Below are 21428 nucleotides of genomic sequence, written 5' to 3'. Positions count from 1 at the left end.
TCTGTTTTTCCATCTATTTCCTCCTCTATCTATCACATTTCTACGCGTTTTCATTTTCTTTTTTAACCAGTCCCCTTGTTCCCGCCTGCTCGTCGATATATTTCCAACGTTGGCATCGATCAGCCACCACTTTATCACCGCTGAAAACCTGCACACCACGCTTTATCGCCGAGCCACATTATGGCGATACGTCAGCGCCGCGGTTCTGCCAGTATCAATTGCCATTCAAATCAACGCGAATAGGGATGACTGTCGTCGATGACGCTGAAAAGGTTGATGATGCAGGGAAACGTAACTTCAATCCGATGTCGATCGATTCGACAGAGAAATCGACAAGTTGAAACGTTTCTTTGATCGGTAATCGATATGGATCGTTCTGTTCGGCAAATGTCAAAAATTTAGTCTGCATTCTTTTATATCGATAAGATAAAAGATTGGCGATGTGGAATAACACAAGTTTTCGCTTCTGGCGTTATTTTATTCTCGTTTGTACAATTGTTCCATTGCGCTGTTTTGCCGGACCGTGTTACAGAAGAAGACGTGCAGAAAAGAGACAATGCTGACGCACGTAACTGATTGTTTCAAGGCCGTGGCGATGCGCGAGTAAGTTGAAAGATCGAGAAATATGAAAGTCCTTTGGTTGAGCTTTACCAGAGACAGGGACAATGGAAAATGCACCTTTTATTCGCGTTGCAGTGGATGTCAAGGCTACCCGGTACACGTTTCTCTCTGTCCTCGCGACAAAAGAGGAGAAAAGTTTTATTTTCCTTACCCGGATGATAGAAACGGGCAAATGGAAGTGTTTCATTTTCAAAGTCTTAATTAGCTACGGTGAAATCTTTTAAAATACCATCTTGTCTAATCGCTATTGAAAACGCTAGACGATCCATTAGAAAGAAGCTTTCAAAGCTCTTGGCTACGACAAACTGGAGTTAAATGAAGATTGATGAATGAAGTTCGTACTTGAAGCTTGAATTGCAATATCTTGGCAATTAGACGAAGATCCCGCCGACACCTATTTAACCCTCGCACTTTCCTCGTAAACGGTTACACAAGAGATCCTGCTTTGATACTTCACCCACTTTCACTTTCTACTTAAATTAACATTAGTATTAAGAATAGAATATACAGTCACTCTCACAATCAGTGAAAATCGTCCACCCGCAACAGAGTGTATATTAGTCTATATAAAACAATAAATACAAATAAAATACAATGATTGCACACATTAAATTATTCTACATAAATAACTACAAAATGTAATCAAAAAGCAAAAGATTCTGTTGAATAATAATCGAGATATAGCATTGCAAATAGAATCATGTCCGAAATGAACCTCACAGTGAAAATCGTCCACCTATAACAACGTTTGATAAATTGGAAGTTATTTGGTTTTGGTAATTTTTAATGAGAGATTCTTAGAGATTTTTGTGTGCTGAATCCGAAACTCTAAACCATTTTTATCTAATAATCAATCTTAAACACAAATTGCAAATATTCAACTTTGGAAATGATTTATGCTTTTACAATAGCAGATATTCAGGTTCTTTTTTCTCCCAATAATTCTGTGGGATCTACCGAATGAAATGATATAAATTGTTACTACATTATAAACATGTAAATATGTTTAAATAATAATAGAAGTGGAAGAGCCTAAATCGCACGAAAGACTGCTGATATATTTTATTATATTTCAAAAACTAACAATCTAGGAGAAAATCTAATCATATCACACGATAGAGAAACATTTTTGCTAAGTATAACATTAAAGCAAGGTGTACAAATTATTTTGAATTCTTAATTTTCGCACTCAGGCCGGGCCATTCTTCAGACAGCACTGAACTCGTAACAGAATTTCACTAAGTTTTTCGCCTCTGTACTTTTGTACATCACTTTCATCAATAAACTAATTTTCTCTGCAAATCGATTGAGTTCAATCTTGATTCGATAATTAAAGATACTCAATAATTAGTTAATTTTATTTTTTAAATTATCTGTAAAATGAACATTGAACAGCTGTTCGCAAACGTTTATAAATGGTCGTTTTAGCTTTGCCATTTAAAGTACCACGCACACGTGTTCTATTTCTTTCCAATTTCAAACAACTTTTTTTTTTCCATTTTTGGTAATCGTTGGGTCGATAGACAGGACGAGAAAACAGTTGCATTGTCGGATTGTTGAAAAAGGGGGGGAGTAAACGGGGTAACATTGTCATTTCACAGCGGTCCACGCGCAACGATACGTGTTTCGACTTAATATTCGATCGAGCCCCAGCTAATTACCTTAATCGAAATTCACTGGCGCGGACGATTCCGAGCCACCCCCCCTGGCGTGTTTAAAGTTTTATTTCGTATAAATGCGTTCGAAATGGCTACATTGTCCCGGTCTGCGGTGGCGGCTCTACGTTCGATCGTAATTACTGTTCACCGAACGAATTTCCGCGATCCGTCCCCTAATAGGATTTTATTGAATCGGAACATTTTTGCGCCCATTTCAATTTTTCCTTCGTCCTGCCATTTTTTCTCGCTGACCCCTTTTTCATTGTTTCTTCCTCACTCTCTCTCTCTCTCTTTTTTTTTTATTTATTTTCACGCCCGTTATAGCAGAACGGAAACTCGCAAATATTTGCACGACTCGCTGAACCAACCCAGGGAAAATCAAAGTGGTCGACGTTTTAATAATGCCACGTGAAACACGAGGTCATAACGGGCAGGTTCGATAGGTGTGCATCGTGTCTTGTTTCTCGTCAAATAAACATTCTTTATGCCCGAGCTTTGTGATCGCTTTTTTTATTATAGTATTCTTCATTCAATTCGAACGGAGTTTATTGGAAATTTAACCTTCTGTTCTGGGTAATTGTTCAAATTGATTGGGGCAGACGGGAGAAACTATTTGTTCAATAAAAACAGCTATTCCTCCATTCGGGGTGGAAAATTTCAAAATAAATAAAACGAGAAGTTTCCTCGATCATATATCTATAAGTATCATTTGATCGCAGAGGCCTCATTAAGAATTGAAAGACAATGCTCCGAAATTACGTTGGTTTGTTCGATCGAGAAACGTGCCGAGTTATTTCTGCGTAAAGCAATTTCCGTGTCTGATAGAATTGCATCGTAAATCGTGATTAAATATTCATCGTTAAATTGGCTCCGGTATCGTAATCATTTCACTGTACGTCCGCCGAATTACGCTCCGCCCCAAAAATAAGCTTATGGTCCCGAGACGCGTATTATAACATCCCCTGAATTTATCATGTTTCCGCAGCAGAAATTCTCTTCCGTTAAACGTTCGTAATATTTATAGAAAGATACCGTTCAATATTTTGAGCGACGTTTTCAACAAGATATACTTCTGTTTGAAAGCAAAATTTCACCTACGTACATCGGTTTTTCTCGATGAAACATCGAAGAAAAGCACTCGGAAGGAATGACGGAAGCTCGCAGAACGCGCGGACCATCGTCCATTACATTTTTAATCTGGCAAACGATACGGATTTACGAGGAGTCACGATCTGTGACGGGGAAAAACGCGGAGTCGGATCGTTGAAAAAACGTCCAGGATATCGGCGATGCACGCCGAACGATCGTAAAGCTCGTTTATTATAGAGTTTGCCCTGTGCTGTCCAGCGGATCGACTGACTTCACCGAAGGGCATTCTTCTACAAACGTCCATGTATAATCGTTCGGACACGCGATCGATCCTCGTCGATCGTTTCGGCCGAAGGTTCGATGACTCGCACCGTTATCATTTCTTGTATTTTTAAAGCCGACAGAATCGAGGGAAAATTTTGATGAATCGAGCCTGTCTCACGACTTTACCAGGGAACGATGAAGAAGCACGGTTAAGAACTCGATGATCGATCGAACCCCTCGGGTATCGGCAAATTTTCTTACGTCTCGATTCGAAAAATTCAAACGATCGCCGTCATTATGCTAGAAAAATTGAAAAGTTTTTCGTTGATATCGTTGATAGTAGATATTTTCTTTGACTCCAGCATGCATCAACTGCTTTCTAACTCACTGTTCAATCACATGCCAATACTTTACAGCCGATATATTGTCAAACGAATATACTGTTTATTATTGATCTGTTCATCTTTATCAGTATATCTGCATAATTCTTGTAGATACTCATTTTTTTTGTATTATATCATTATATTATTACAATTGTTTATTAACTATGAGCTATGTAAATGGTTGAACAATTAACTGCATTATATATCCATTCATAAATAAATAAATATTTTGAACGATTAGTTTAAAAAATCGCTATAAGTATAAGACCTTCCGATCTGATAGTGCTCTATAAGTTGATCGAAAAATATTTAGAATCTCCCTGAGCCGACAGTTTGAAATTTAATTAACGATCGTTAAGAATTAATTAAAGGCACCCCAAGCAACGATGAAACTTTGCTTTTTGAGATTGACGAGGCAGCATTACCCAAAGCTGAAGCTGGAGCGTACTTTCATAATTCGTCGAACGATACCGATGATGGGTGTGCCACCGTGTAATACCGTACGATACTAAATATAGAGCGAAAGGCAATAAATATAAAGTAACAGTGACACCGGAGAAATCGGAAAACTATATCGCAATGCCTTTTATGAGTGTTTCTCAAATTTGGAACTTTCCCTTTGCATTCGTATAATTCTAATTCTATTTTTGTTATTTGTTGGGACTCGAGATAATCAGAGTTTTAATAAGGCATCTCGGTACGGTAGCAACGAGGACGTAAATTGTTCTCTCGGCGTGCATTTGATCGCGAACGTTGATAGTAAAACGTTGATTAATCGGATCACGCGCGGCTTAAAGAAGTGGCGAGATAAACGACAGTAAGTTTGGATTTGAAGCGACGGCTTCGTAATTAGCGGCGCTCTTCCCTTCGAGCAGGAAATTAATTAGTTCGGACACGTGTAGCGGCTAGCCGAGGTAAAATCGATTCTTTCCCTGGAAGGGAATCGCGTGACCCGTCTGCCCGGCAAAACGATCGCAATGCTTGTCCAAGCTTCCCGCAAAATATCACAATTGGGTGAGATGGTCATTGGAGAGATTTGTTCATCGTCTGCAGAAATTTTGTTTTTGCTCACCCCAGGACCTTTCATCGAGTTAATAGCACGAATGCGTATCACGCGAGCCACCGCTACGAAGCTAGGAGTTAATTAATTAAACTTCGAGGAGGCCGATTATGCAGTTAATTAAATGAATCACGGCGAAAACCGGAGGACGCGCGCTTCGTCGCGAAAGCATTCTCTACCGATGCTAAAATTTGTTTCCCAAAATTGTAATTGCATTTCTCCTCTTCGATATTTAAGTTAAATATATGCGGCTTCCAGTTTTCGAATATCAAATCATATGCACAACAATAGTGAAACGAATCGCAATTCTCCGCTCGATTTCTTTCGTTTCCCCGGAAAAGTTGGCTCGCTAATGTACGCATCCCCTTAATCCGCGAAAGTAGAGAGTGCCACGAACGAGCGCGATATATCAAGGGACGACATCGCGGACGAGTCGCGGTAAATCCACGTCGCGGAAGTTCGAAAATGTGCGCCCAACGACCAACGAACTTGCAGCCTCGGTACCGTAGAGATTGCGAGCAGGGGCTGAAAGATGGCTATAGCTATTCCAAGCGGTAGGTACAACGTGTGTGTACCTACGAGGGTGGAAGAAACGCGGAGGGTTCGTGGAGCAACTGCGAGAGAACTAGGATGGCAAACAAGGGAACTGTCGGTCATTCGAGAATCGAACTTTGCTCTACGACCTCGAACGGCTTCTAGCACCCCTTACCTCACAACGATCCTTTTTTACGAGCTGGATTTCGATCGTATTGCATGCTCTAGGGAGAACACGAGTGTCCTCCGACGAATGGATCGGTGAAGTTCGATCGTTCGTTATCGAGACGAGCGACGATAGATGTTTCTTCAACTTTTTTTTCTAGACTACTGATAATCACTATTTCGAAACTTGTAACGCAGATATTAATCGTAACCTGATATGGCTAGAAGATAGCGATCACAAGATCGTCGTTGCCTGTTATGGATAATGGAGTCTGTAGTTCGATTAAATTGTTAAAGGAACTTCCCGAAGGTAATTAAGGCTTTTATTTAAAAATTAAGTGGAATATTGGATAGGGTGTTCAGAGGCAGAGTACAAAGATTGATTGATTACATTAAAACTTCACACTTCGAATTTACGATGGAATAAGTTCGTAAGAGAAAAATTGTGGGACTATTATTCTCTGCCTCGTTTGTTACAATTCATCAGAGGATAGAAGAATCGTACGAGCTTGTTTTCTCACTGTTAAACTAATCGAATCGAACGATTATTCGATTTGCAACCGATAACCTGGAAGTACGAACCGATCTCTACTGATTGCACATTCGCTCGACCATTAAATAGTTACATTTTAAACGAGGAGAATCTCTGGGCGTTAATTGGCCGGGCCTCGATCGGATTGATTAATAATTTATCAACGGCGCGCAGATTTAAATTCTCGACTAAGTATAAATACTGAAAGACAAATTCATCAACTAGGTCTTAATTGAGGAATAAAATTTTCATTAAGAGTCATTTTATTTGATTTGAAAGACCAATTCTTCCATAAATAATGCAGACTCGACGTTCAATTATTATTCATCTTTCGTTGGTAAGTTAAATCAGAAGATTTGCTCGAAGGGTGGAGGAGCATCGCGGGGAAAACTCGAGACGACGAGAGATAGCGTGAAATAGTCGCGGTTTTCCGCGCGTGTTTGCACGCATTCGAGCGATTAACGTCGCGCGGTGGAGAGCGTACACGCGGGTAGTTAGGGGCACGCCGAGCACTCGACTTAATGATGACGTGAACGACGTCTTTGAAACGGTTGGCCGCGAGTCGTCGCGTATCCACGCGTGTAACTGGTCGTGAGACCGTAATTGCGGATAACACTCGTGGAAAAACTGTCGAGGAGCGTTTAAGGGAGAAACGGGTGTGTCTCGTGCTCAGCTTCCTCTCCTCGAGTCTCTTCCCCGAGTCGTCGAGGATCTCGGCTGGCAGGAAATTTCAAGACCAGCAAGGGAGTCTGATGTTCCCTGAACCGATGCGATGTTTAAATTAATGAAATTAAAACGCGACTAGATGGATGCATTTTGAAATAATTTGTCCTCGAACAATTGGTAGATTTTTCTTGTTGTTTTTCTGGAAATTTGTTATTTCTAATTGAAAATCACTGGTCCACGGTACAAGAAACTATGAAAACACGAATCAGACGTGGGACGAATGCATTAAGCATTGATTTAAGACTAATGGAAAGCCGAGATTGAACGCTTTGACGCGAATCGAGGAAAAATAAATTGAATCGCTGAGAGTCGGTGCAAGATTCGTTTGAAACACGAATAAATTGCTTTCGTAAGAGAAGCTGAAGGATTCGATCGATTCCTAGCATACATTTATTTGTTGAATTTTAAATAAGAGGGAGGAAGTTCGTCGAGGAGATCGAGACGCTTTATTAACTCCCCTTTTCTCGATTGATCTTCAGGCGTGGAACTTTGTTGGTTTTCATGGCATTTTTTATTTAACTGAGATGACGGTTTCCGTGATACTGAAACACGTATTGATGCACGATTCGTAGAAAATTTATGATTCTATCGAGTGGGTTGTAATAATTCGTTCAATTTCAAGGGACGAAATCGAGGTAAGGAATGAAATTTATTGAGAAAAGGTTTTCCCTCATATTCGAGAGAAACAAATTTCCTAAAAGGCTTCGTTTTCATATGGAGTAATAAAATTAATTAGTATGATGCTCTTATTATTGCAAAAGAATCGTATTCCTCGCTCGTTCCTTGTCTTATAATATTATGAAAAAGCTATCTATTTTTCTAGCTAAAGAGTTATTTACAATCTCTTTCCAAAGTTGCCCCCATTTTTATCGTAAAAGCATTCTTACGTAATACATGGTTATCACGAACGGATTTTTCGTATTATTACTACCCCCATCCTGGCAGCCACTTGGGATACGAGTTTATTTGCACGAGTTTCTCCACCAGAATTTCTTCTCTCCAGTAGTATCGTCTCTCTTTTTTAAATTATTTTCCCTCTTGTGGCAATTGAAGGAAACCGACTGTGGAAATTGCATCCTCTTGGCGTGATTTTTTTTTTTTTTTTTCTGGAAACCAGTCCGTTTTGAGTCGTTTTATTCGCAGAAAACTGAGGATAGAAACCCTAAGGATGTTTCAAAGAAGAAGATTGAATTTCCACCAAGATTATTCAGGGTGGTTTTCTTATCAACGTGCTCAGTAACTTGGATATACCGTTTTTTGGATTATAGGGGCTGCTGCGATCCCGTAAAAGTTTCAATTAAATTTTGATTATTTGGAAAATTAGATAATCTTAAACGAAATAATGATCCCACGGAAGAAAGTAATAACTCTGAACAAATGTGTCGTCTGGCAGATATTTTTATTACTGAAATTGAACGGAAGGTGTACATAGGACAGTGATATTATTCTAGATAATTACAGACTTGATGAAGTTGTTGTATTTTGGAATCGCTGGTTATAGTGCATCAACTGAAAGACGAGTGTAACGCGAAAATTTTGAATGCAGTTAGAACGACCTCAACGAGGCCGTTATGAAAATGGAGCTACGCTGACGTTGGGGATTCAATTTCTTCTCGTCTGGTGGCTGCTTTCTGAAATTTGAGAGAACGAGACCCTCTTGTCAAGCTTGTTACGCAAGTAAATTAGGAACGTTGAATTAGAAGCTTCTTTTGTAAATATCAAGTTTACTGAATTCTTTTGTGGTTCGCGTCAATTTAATACTGACGACGATGCTGCGAGTTCTTTGTGAAACTTCATGCTCAGCCTCAGATTAATCGAATTAGCTTAATAATTTGAATAGTTGAAGTTTGTTTTAACCATGGATAGATTGCATTATTCCTTTCATTTCTATTCCATTGAAACTTGTACGAAAAGGCAGGTAACGGAATTGTTACAAATCAATGCAAACATCTGGATTGTTAGAATATTTCCACGTTCCAAATTGAACGACAAATATTGAAAAAAAAGACTGTAGGAAATCTACACTTCAAATTGCTCGGTATGTTTTTTCGGGGAGAGAGAGAAAAAAAAAATTTAGCTGGTCTAAACTTCCATGTGATTTTTATGAATATTCATGGAATTGCAATGTTTCTTTTAATTCAATTTATTTAAGAGAAAGATATATTTATTGTCTCGTCGACTGAAACACCGAAATGCCACTCGGGCTCCAATAATAATAGTGAAAATAAAGATGTTAGTGGGTCGGTGGTGGTATAGTGGACAAAGTAGACACGGAAGATCCATAGCTCGATTCCCGGTGCCGGAAGCACCCTATTTTTCTCAAGTTTCTCCATTACTACAGGAAAAGCAGATATTTTATAATACAGACTGTCCCACCTTACTTGAGTACCTTAAATATCTCACTCGTTTTGACGATAAAGAAAATATGAGAGGAAGACTATTTAAAATTTTTTTGAAACCCTTGCAATTTTATATTTTTAATTAACCACCTCTTGTATTATTAATATAATAACGCTACAAATAAATGAAACAACCTGTATATCAATAACAAAAACCGCGTAAATTGCTCCTATTCAAAACATTACCATCCCCTATTTCCCTATACTATAATAATATAATAACCCTCCCTAATGAAACGCTCTTATCAATGCATCAAATGATTTGCAGCAATCATCCCCCTCGTCAGGTTATTGTCGAAAGTGAGCCTTGATTGGTTGATAACCCGTTCTGCCGTACCCAAGCTTGTTGCTTATACCGGCGGTGTTAAAGGGCGCAAATTGCGCTAAAAATAAATTCACACCCCAGCAGCCACCACCACCCAGGTGGCGCCGGGTTCGTCAAATTCCAATCATCGTACGAAGACCTAATACTTGACTCATTATCAGTGAGTGATTAAACGACTACACCCATTAGGAGCTCAGTCCCCCTCGTCATTTCACGGTAATAAACAAGCAACAGAAAATCAGCGGATCATGCAACATTGTTCACCCCTCAAGGTTCTTCTCACCTCGCGATAAGACTGGTTAAAGGAGGCATTCATAGGCTTTCATAGTAATCGTTAACGGGGTTGCTCGTAAACTGACACGTCGACGTGCGAACGAATTACGGGGTGGCGAGTCGAGGCGTTCAATTCCACGGGACACGAGAAGCCCGTAAAGAGGCGTCACCGCGTTGCCAATAAAACGTAGCGCCTATCTGTCTCCGGGTGTCGGTCCGGTTCGCGTGTGCAACCGTGTCGAAATGACAGTGGCCAGTGACAGATCAGGTCCGTTTCCAAAAATATGGCGGTGAAATTCCGGCCGACCGCAAATGCGCCAATCCCGAAATTGCGATGTAAACCGAGCAGGTGGGGGTGAGGTTCGAGTGTCGTCCGCGTACGAATAAACGAGGATAATGAAAGTGTTGCGCGTTCTGTCCACAGGTTTATTAAAAAAGTTCATCGACGCGTCGCGTGTCTCGTTACTCGCCAACGATATTTTTTAATAACCCTTCTCTTCAATTTTTTTTTTTTTTTTTTTTTATCTTCTTTTTTCGAGAGGGAATCAGCGAAAATGGCCGGGCTCTTCTCGTTACTTGACGATAGGCGAGCTCGAGTTTTGCGTACAGGTGTGTACCGTTGCTATCAGCGTGATTGAAATCTGAACCGCTTCACGGCGCGGCGCAACGGTAGGATGTGTCGAGTTTCTGAAATGCAAATTGTAATTAAAGCGGATGAAATGCGGCAACTTGTTGATTTATTAGCAATACGCGGTTTGGGAGCTGGGTGCTACCGCGGAACTAGTGTTTTACATCGGGTCATTTGGTTTCTGGATGATTTTATTCCTTCGAATATTAATTACAGTTTAAACCTTGGCTGACGAGGCAGGGATTTTATGAATTAATTTATACTATTTCCTAAAGTGTAAAAATGTTCTTTTCGAGAACGTGAAAATGATGAAAAATTACGAAAAATTAGTGCGAGTGTTTAATTATATTATCTACTCTATCACATTTCACGACGAGTAATTAGCGAATAGAGTTTCGAGATATTCTTAATTTTCAACTAAAAGTTCGGCCCGTTTAATCTCGCACGGGACTGCCATATTCTGTTCATTGCGAGATGAAACGTTATACGAATTTGTTCCGCAAACGAAACTAATATTCCTTCGTGGAATCTAATGAAAAATACGGATCCGCGCTGTGCTTCGGGCGGCAGAATTTTATTTTGTCGTGGAATTTCGTGATACGGTTAGAAGAACAAACGGGGTAGAAAGGTAACGTTAATTCAAATTTTGGGGCTATTATCATACGAGACGGTAAAAATTCAAATAGACCTGGAGGTAATTACCTCCTACGCGCTAATTAGCGCGATTGTATTTTCATTTGCAATGCTTGCACGGTCTTCCGGTGATTCGTAGCGAGTTCACTGAATTATCGAGGAGAGAAGACTTTTCTATCCAGAAAATAGCTGGGTTAATTTTGCAGTTCCTCGATCGTCCTGAATATCTTCGTTCGTCGGTTTACTTTCAAGGAGAGAAGTTTCTCGGTTCGAAGTTCAGAAGATTGATTTCTTCTTGTGCTGGAAAAGTAAGGAAAGTTGAAGGCAAATACGTAGAACGGTTTTAGCGACCGGTTTCCGCTCTGAATGCGAGATGGAAGTTCCCGGAGTTCGGCTATTTATTAATATTACGGAACAGCTTTAATGAGCTTCCTTTTTCTGAAAGTTTAAAAGTACACAAATTGTATAACTGAAGCATTCGCAAACAAACGTGTTTACCAACGTGTGATGTATTTTAAAGAAATACAATTTTCAAAATTACAAAATTGCCAATTACGAAACCGTGCAAATTACGGACGTGTCGCGACTCGGATATGATAACATGGTCAACTACGAGCAGAGCCGTTGTAACAGAAACTCAACTCGCATCTCGGATTTAATTTCACGCGTGTACCGCGTGCCTTGCAAACGAATCCTCTCGCAGCGATGTTTCCCGCCATTGTTTCATCCCCTTCCGCTTCCTCCGGGGGCTAATAATCCGGTGATCATCCCTTGTTCGACATACGCAGTGAAAGAGGAAAAAATCGCCGGTGAAACTAGATGAGAAAGAATCTACCTACCTTCTCGTTTGCTATTCGTTGGAAACGATATCTTGGAGAATTTCTTGTCTAAAATCTAAGATGCTTTTCCTGATCAGACTCGCTGGAAATCCCGTGAAATCGAACACTGATATTCACTCGATTCGATCGCGCTTGATACGTTCCTGAACAAAAAAATTCCGCGGACAAATATACGATTCGTTTGTTTGAATAATTCATCGCGACGCGGTAATTCCGCGATCCTCCCTTTCGGAACGTACGGCACCGAGAGCGGTGCTTAATTCAAGAGACACGTTTTGGCTCCCCGAGTGGGTCGTTAGTCGGATGCATCACGTGCGCGGATTTAAAGGGCGGATCCGCACGTAGTTGCAGTGCCGGTTAGATTGCAGCGGAGCACCGGCGACGGGGAGAGACTGCTCGATCGCCGCGAAATGATTACGCGAGCTTTCCTGATTATTCCTCCGAATGGAGCCATCCTTCTTCCGGTTCGAGCTTACTCGACCCCGCGGAGACGAGCCTCGGCGAAAACGTTTGTCTGGCCTGGCGAGGCTTCCAGCGGAATCGCGAATCCAATTTCATTCGAGGGAGACCCCGGTTCGCCACGCCGCCGAGTTATTCGTCCTTCCACAAGCATATTTAGAGGCACTTCGATGCACTCCAATGGCGTTTTAATCTAGCAAATGCATTCCGCACGTTGGCCCCAGCCTCCTTTCTCTCTTTTCCTCTCCCTTTCTCTCTCTGTCTCTCTTAAACTCGCGCTCCGTTCACGTGGCGCGAGAAGTTTTTCCATCGAATTTCTGTTGCACCCGTCAATGTTTCATTCATCCTGAGAACGAAATGCTATTTCTAACGAATTAAATCCTGGGATATTTTTAATTCGTCCAAGTTAAGATATAGTCGGTCAGGCAATCCGTTTACACTGGTGGAATTAATTCTGGACAATGAATAAAAATAATCTTTATTTCATATTTATGCAGAAAATGTATATTCTGTTATGCTAAATTGATACTTAATATTTTCACACGATTTGGTTTGTAAATGTTTTAAAATTTTTATTTTGTTCTAACTCCTTTGATGTGTTGAAATTGTAATTTTTATTGTATATTAAAAGTATGGCTGTAAATGGTCTTTTTACTAAAATTAGAAAACAATGATTAGAATATAAAATATAAATGATTACATATTAAATAATTTGAATAAATGCGAAATTGAAGTGTCCAGAATTAATTCCACTGGTGTAATTAAAAATCAATAATCCTTTCCTACCGGCAAGCTACTTGTTCTCTATCTTTGAAACAGTCGAACAATTGAATCCGTTCTATCGGGAGGATCGTTTACGAATATCAGCAAACTATCTTGCAGGGACGATCTCTCGGACGAGAAGTTGGTCGAGGGGGTGAGTCCTACCCCTATCGGAGATCTCGTAATTAAATTCTGCGTGAGCTGTTCGCGAACAAGCCCATTCCACCGATTACACCGTTTCCCGTTCACGAGTGTCCGGGGGTGGCGAAACCTGTCAGTGTGATTTCTTAGAAAAATGTTAGGTCAGCTCCTTGGGGACGCGCGAAAGCGAACCGAGAGCGATATCCTTCACGAGAATCTTCCCGGCGTCGATTCTACTCGTCCTCTACCCATTTCACCATCCTCGCCGGATCATTTTCAATTTATTTCCATGGGCTTTTTTTGCGGCAAACTACGTTCCGCCGGGAAGGAGTCGAAGGGAGAACCATTTGAAACGATGTAGACAGACGTACGAAGCACGGGACAATAGGTTCTGTATCGTAGCTGGGGCGCGCGGGGGTTGATTAATGGACTTCTTGCTAGGACCGATGTACGAGCGACGGGGAAAAAATTAGAGGGAGGCGGAATTGCAACGGCGGCGCGGAAGGTACGATCGATTAATTGGAGTTGTCGAGCGTCCTGATCGTTCGTTGTTGCTGTTCCCGTTGTTTAATCGTTTTTTGATGGGCCTTCCGGGCTGCCCGATCAGCCGATTATGTCGAACCACCTGATCTTTGCATCCCTTCCTATCGGTTTATTATCTACAACCGAAGACAATTTATCGGACGTCATTCTACAAGCGAGCTTCGTTTCCTGCTGATTTTAATTACAATAGCAATGTGCCAAATTTGCAAATTGTTTGAAATTTTCATTTTATATCCATATATCGTGTTAAGGCAGGGGTGGGCAAATTGCGGCCCGCCAAGATAGGCAGAAAAACCCGCCTTGAACCGAGATTTCCTTCCCGTCCACGACCGAAGATAAATTGAATAAAACTGCAACTATTTTATTGAATTTATATTTATTGATTTTTATGGTACAATTTTTACCTTTCCGAAATGCAAACAAACGCTTCCACAAAGTGGAAGCCAAAACAATTGCCCACCCCTCTGTTAAATTTTTCTGAACGCAACGCAAGGGTTGATGATTGTATCGAAAGACAAAGAAACCGCGCCAGATTTCCTTCGTCTCTCCTTGAACGAGCGATATTCAATCGACATTCCACATTCTTTGTTGCAGACTCGTAAAACAAGGGGTCCAGCGACACCGCGTGGACAAGATCGATACAGGCGATAGGATAACGTTCGAAAATCGTTCGGGCCAGGAAGCATCGTAGCTTTCCATCGTCCCTAATTGACAGGTGGAAAGAGGGGGGTCAGCTGTACAGAGGAGGACCAGGAAAAGAAGGCACGTACATCGTGGATAGGTGCAGGAGGAGTCTACGTGGGCAAAACTGTAGGGATGAGGAGAAAAGGGAGAGGGTTGGAAATTTACGAGTGAGCAGGTTTGCTTGCACGTATCCTTGGGGCAGTCGTGCACCATAACAAACGGTCCAGCCGTAAAACCAGCTTACGTTAGAAGAACGACACCGGAAGCAGAGGTCGAATTTCCGCGATGCATCGAACCGGCTAACTCAACGAAAAATACTGAAATTTTCATCCTTTCTCTCTCTCCCTCTCTCTCTCTCTGAAATCGTTCGAAATCTTCATCAACAGAGTTTGTTTCACGAAAATCGCGACATGATCTCGAACGGGTATCATGGACGAGGTTCGTTGATCGTCGAGTGAGATCGGAAGAATGTCGAGGATCGAAGATACGAATGAATGAGAGATCGAGGGTGGATCAATCGGAATCTGGACAAATGGGTTAAAAAGGAGCGCGATGGACGGCGCGACCACGTGCTGCTCGCAAAATGGTGATCGTGCTTCCCTCGTGGAAACGCAACAAGTGGCGATCTATTCCTTATTCCTGAACTGTCGTCATCGATGTTACCCAAAACAGACGGGTCAGAGAATTCGATCCAGGACCCATCGCTTTCGACCGAAAGATCCGTTGAACGAACGGTTTATCTCTTTCTGACGGAATAAAACTAAACGAAGAATTTTTGTTCGAACAACGAGGATAAAGGCTCGGGTCGATCTCTTGGATTCGTCGAATCGAGTGAAAGAGAATTACTCTGCTCTTTCGATCGATCGCAGTTCGAGGAGCAGCTATTCGGTTCAGCAATCGAGCTCCGAAGGAGTCCTAAATTCAATTCCTCGCGTTAATCTCCGGCAAAGGAGACGGCTCGAACGAACGATCGAGCTTCGAGAGGCTCTTCGAGTCAATTTCCATCCTCTCGAACGGAAATATTCGCGACGAGAGTCCGCGAGCATGAGCAGAGCCGATGCCCAGCCAAGGAACGTGGGTATACCAGCTTTCGGCAGCGAAGAAACAGATCGTCGGCCTGGATTCGGTTGGATTTTCAACGCGGCCCGTCGTTTTCTACGCGTTCCCATGGACTGAGAGGGAAAATCTGTGGGGATTAATCTGAGAGGCATCGGTCGTCGTCGAATGAGACGATGGTGATGAAGATTTCCGCGGTCGAGGCTGGCGTTCCGTTGCTAAGCGCCGTCGGTCCGCGTTGTGTGGTCAAGCAGGCCACGGTCAAACGATGCGTCGCGGCGCTACTGCTCGTTTCCGTCGCCAGCATATTTTACTACACCCACTACATCATCAGCAGTCCACTGTCCAGGTGAGTTTATCAAATTCTTTTTCAATATCAACTCTATTTCACTCATAACAAAAATATGCAATAGAAATTCTTCCCTCCTTGCACTATAAGTATCAATAATCGTATTTTTTATTATTAATAATTATTATTTTTAAAAACTTTAAAATATAATAAATTGGCATTGAATTTGAAAAATAAAACGGGTGAAATTTGCACGGTAGGAAGAAAATGCTATCCGATTAGTGGATCGAGGCAGTCGTTTGAGTGCATCAAAAGGATTGATTGCAATTCGGAATTAGTGCAATTTCGAAGTCAAAGCGGCAAGCAAATTTAATTACAAGAATTCCGGTGAAATGGTCGTCTAATTGATCCGTCGAGAGGCAATGGGCAAACCCATAAACGAGAGGTTGCCTTTCACTTATCTGCAAGCAAATTACTCGTTTGCAAACGTGACGTATGATTTTACCCTCGTCATGCTCGTCCTCTTGAAACGATCGGAGGAATTAACACGTACGATTGCGAGGCGTGGTCGTAATTTCGATCGAACTTGTTCAAACGACCGTGTCTCCGTAAAATTCGATGCTGATCGATTATCGTCGATAATTTTCGGTGTTTTTAGTTTCCATCACGATGAGTTATGAATAAAAGAAACTGATTATTATTCAAGATACTCGAGAACATTAATCTGACGGTTGGATTTCATGCCCCCGGGCAATAAAATGCCACCCGCCACGAACCGAGCAAACTATTACGCTTAACGAATGACCGACTTCTACGCAACAAAGACTTTTGCTAATTGCACGGGAAAAATTTATTAACGCGATACCGACTCGAGAATCTCTACTGACGATCGGCTGAATCTGGTGTGCGACAGCCGCGAGGAAAATCGCGACACGCAAACTTGAAATTAAATTCTCCGGAGAACGGTTTTTATTCCACGAACGAACACTGATTATTGCAATCTCGAGGAAATTGTTATTAACGTAGGGCGGGTACTTTGAAATCGCATCGATTAGCGGATTAATAATAATTTACCATAGTCGCTACCGGTAGCTATTTGCATACTGAAACCATTTAGAAGATGAAGAGTAACAAAGAAAAAAATTCTTTAATAATCCCTGTCGCTTAATTAATCGAAACGACTATGTAGGTACCAGTGGCGGCTCGTAGTTAATATTAGTGGGGGTGTTGCTCCAGAAAATTTTTAGCCTTTGTTTTAAAAAACCGGCACTGCGGGACAGTGCTCTCTCTCCTGCGCAGCCTCGCGCGCAGCTTCCTATGTGCGCATGCGCACACAGGCAAACACCACGCCGCGCATGCGCACAGTTCCATGTAAAGATTTTTGTATCTTTTTCATAAACTGGGGGATTGCTACTGACATTAAGCTTAAGGATTATATGTTGTACAAGTATAAAGAAAGAATTAAAGAAAAACGGACTCGTTATATTAAATGTTATCGATAATATCAAGTGGAAATAGAAGGTGCTGCAGTTCCACAGTGCCTATACGCGAACGCCACTGGTTGGTACTTCCTAAGAAGCATTAAAACTAACAGAATTTTTCTTGTTTGGACCACCCAGCCTCTTTAACTCCAAAACGAAATACATGGCAAAATAGTACAACCGAATAGTAAGAGCGTCGTTTGAAACGAGTTAGCTAATTTAAGAAGAGGACGCAAAGCGTTTATCTCGATTCGATACGGACCTAATCTCGTTCGGTCGAGTAAGCCCCAAAGGCAGTGACCTCGCGAACACCGATTGCAACCCCAGAGTACACTCGTCTCTCTCTCCCTTGAAGTTCGCCGTTATTTCGTGGCGTCGTAATTACGTAACGGCAAATTGTTGCTGGCACTTGCTTGACTGCGCGGTTTCCTCGGGGACCTATATCTTAATTGCGCGGTAATATAGCGAGCGACGCGGACCTGCTAGCCGGGCTTTGAAGTTAATTACTCGTCCGGGAAATATTTGCAAACGATCGGATCATATTACGATTTCCTTCTGTTTCCGCGATACATGGCGAAATTTCGCGATCCAGATTTTTCCGATCAAAGAGAAATTATAGTCTAGAAAATTGCAATTTTTGCGAAGTTAATTTCAGGAGCAGTTCGTTTACGGCGCGATGGACATTGACGCGCCATTTGTAAAAGATTCATCCAATTTCAATTTGCATGGATCCGAAAGGCTGTTAATCCAATGGAATCGCAGATGGATCACGTTAACCGGTATCTTCGAATCCCAATAATTGGCTTCCTTCGCTTCGTCCAAGCTGTACCTGCCGATAGCCGCACCACGCTTCCCTGTTAATTGATATACTGCTTTGCTTCGGCACGGATCAATCTTAATAGATAACCTATGACCGTTCTACAAGCAATTGTAGGTTCGGAGTAAACCGTCGTCAATCACGAAACCTAATACTCTCGCGAGGACATTGACATGTAATTTCGCATCGACGCTGCCAGCCCACGAATCTGTCCATATTGCTTTCGTGCCAAAGCCTCGGGAACGATGCAGTGTTCCGTATACCGATGTTCGAGTTTCAATTTAGCCGGCTAGAAAATCGTAAGTCGGTGTACCTTGTCTCATTAGACGAAAGCTTCGCGAATGTTTCTTGAAAAGGAAATAGGAGAACGTGAAATGGTATATTTTTGAAAATAAAAATCTCCTTTTCTCGGTTGTTAAAAATAATCTGGGAGTGGAAGGGTTAAGAAGGGTTAGGCGATATTTTTAGCATATATCTGAATTGAATTTTTTGCAATTTTTGTGAAATTCAGCAGTAGACAGATACAACTTAGACGAAGGCACGTCCACGTTGAAAGTGATCACTTTTGAAAATAAAAATTTCCTTTTCTCGGCTGTTAAGAATAATCTGAAAGCGAAAGGGTTAAGAAATGTAGGAACGACAGTGTCCACGTTACATACACGCGTTGCATCGAGAAGAGCGGATCACTTTTGAAAATAAAAATCTCCTTTTCTCGATTGTTAAAAATAATCTAGGAGTGGAAGGGTTAAGAAGGGTTAGGTGATATTTTTAGCATATATCAGAATTGAATTTTTTGCAATTTTTGTGAAATTCAGCAGTAGACAGATACAACTTAGACGAAGGCACGTCCACGTTGAAAGTGATCACTTTTGAAAATAAAAATCTCCTTTTCTCGGCTGTTAAGAATAATCTGGGAGCGAAAGGGTTAAGAAATGTAGGAACGACAGTGTCCACGTTACATACACGCGTTGCATCGAGAAGAGCGGATCACTTTTGAAAATAAAAATCTCCTTTTCTCGGTTGTTAAGAATAATCTGGAAGCGAAAGGGTTAAGATATGTTGAACGACAGTGTCTACGTTGCATACACGCGTTGCATCGAGAAGATCCGATCACTTTTGAAAATAAAAATCTCCTCTTCTCGGTTGTTAAAAATAATCTGGGAGCGAAAGGGTTAAGAGACGGAGGCACGAGAGTGTCCACGTTGCATACACGCGTTGCATCGAGAAGAGAGAAATGCATTCTCGGCCGTGGGAGGCGAAATGCGGCCGGATGTTTGTCGCACGCCCAATCAGCTCCAATTCAAGCCTCTCCTCTCTTCTCCGGCCTTACATCGCATCGGCGCTAAGCTTTGCCTGCACAGACTCGAGTCGTCTTCCCTTCCTCTTTTGTCAAGCCACGCGTCTTTCGCATGACGCATCCTTCTTGAAATCTGGTTTGCTCCATAGCCGTCTAACTTAACCAGTTGGTATAATACTTCAGATTCGACGGGATAGCCAGGTGAAATTTTTAGCGAATACCTGAATCGAATTTTACAACAATTTTTGTGAAATCCAGAAATAAGCCGGACATTGGTTTACTTTAATTCGGTTTAATTTAAAATTTCATAACACGGCATGCACAACGTCGTCTACAAATTCACACCGTTAATTTTATTCGACGAACTCGTGACGACAGTTTTATAACGACGCCGGTAAGACGGAAACGAGCTGAATGCAGGTGAAAGCCGCTCGGGGCGCGCGAAACTTGGAAAAGTTGAAAATTTCGGGGAGCTCCGCTCTTCCGAGCCGCAAGTTTACATAACTCGATATTACCTTGACAAGACGGATGTTCGGAATAATCAAACTTCTGCCAGCGAACAAACGCGATGAATAATGTATCGTGGATGCACGTGTGCGTAACTCGCTCGATCTCTAATACGCTTTCGATGACAAGCGTGCCTGGGTATTGCCGTGAATCGTTTAACAGTCTTAAATGCATTTCTGATCATTAAAAATAAACCGCGTGGAATCGTCGGAAACTCAACTCGGACGACGATAATTGAGCGCGCGTTTCTGCTCGACCATCGGCGTCGTTAATCAGGCCGCTTTTCCTCGCGACGAACGACACGCGTGCACGCACGCCGCGGAATGGGAATAAAAAGCAACTGGGCCGAATATTGCACGCCGAACTGCGCAGACACGTTTTTCCCCGGGCCGTAATTGCGAGCCGATTCCGTCTGCGAAACGCGCGCTGGAATGTCGGTCTAGAACGCGAGGAACTCGCTTCTCCAGAAGCTGAAGACGGAAAAACGCACTGATTTCGTGCTGGATGAATTCCTTACGAGGAACGTGTTCATTGCGAGAAATTCATGGAAGTGTATTTCACTCGTCCATGGAAGAATCTTTATTTTTCTTTCGATAGTTTGAAGATTTTTCGAAAATTGAAAGTTAATTAAAAATTAACTCTTGATCGGTGAAATATTAATGTCGACAATACGTATTTCGTTTATTATTAATTATGTTATTAATTAATTATTATTATTATATTATTATACGGACGTATGCCTTTAATAAAATATTATTTTTATTATTGGAAATGAATGTAAGTAAGATAGTTAGAAGTTTCTTATCGAGAATGCTGACTAAAGGAAATGATTATCAGTGTTATTACTAGATGGTGGTGTATCGATCCGTTTTTCCTATCCCCTACAATCGTTCTTAGTACGAAAGATACACAATAGGTACACTCCTTGGCAGGATATTAGATTGCTGAAAGAGCAAACACTGAATTCACGGAACTTTCAGGAATTATGTTTGTCCGGATAGACAAAGCAAGTGGATCTTACCATCTCGCGAACACCGCCCCTTATGATGTTCCGAGCAAACGATATTCCTTTTTGCGAACAGACTTTGTTGTCATTTCTTCCTGGAAAATTTGTGTACTTTCACGAACATCTCGTTATATTCTCGCGCTAACAATTTCACCTTCGTAAGTGGATTACGAGAAAAATCGATCGAAAGAGGTCACTTTCCAAGCTTTCGTTTCTATCTTCGAGCAAGTCAGTTCAAAACTGTAATTACACTGGAT

The 21428-nt window shown here is 41.6% G+C and overlaps 1 protein-coding gene across 3 annotated transcripts in view; it reads left to right on the top strand.

The window, feature by feature from the left end:
* Positions 1–21428, top strand: part of sfl (N-deacetylase and N-sulfotransferase sfl) — a 241618-nt gene that overhangs the window by 157682 nt on the left and 62508 nt on the right. For all 3 annotated transcript variants that reach the window (XM_034327844.2, XM_034327843.2, XM_034327842.2), the window contains one exon: positions 14629–16123. In XM_034327844.2, coding sequence (XP_034183735.1) covers positions 15951–16123 — 173 coding nt within the window. In that variant the 5' untranslated portion in view covers positions 14629–15950. The remainder of the gene's footprint in view (positions 1–14628; positions 16124–21428) is intronic.

This window comes from Osmia lignaria, chromosome 2, assembly GCF_051020975.1.
Source record: "Osmia lignaria lignaria isolate PbOS001 chromosome 2, iyOsmLign1, whole genome shotgun sequence".
NCBI lineage: Eukaryota > Metazoa > Arthropoda > Insecta > Hymenoptera > Megachilidae > Osmia > Osmia lignaria.
Note: the sequence above shows the minus strand (reverse complement) of the source record. Positions and strands in the feature narration are given on the sequence as shown.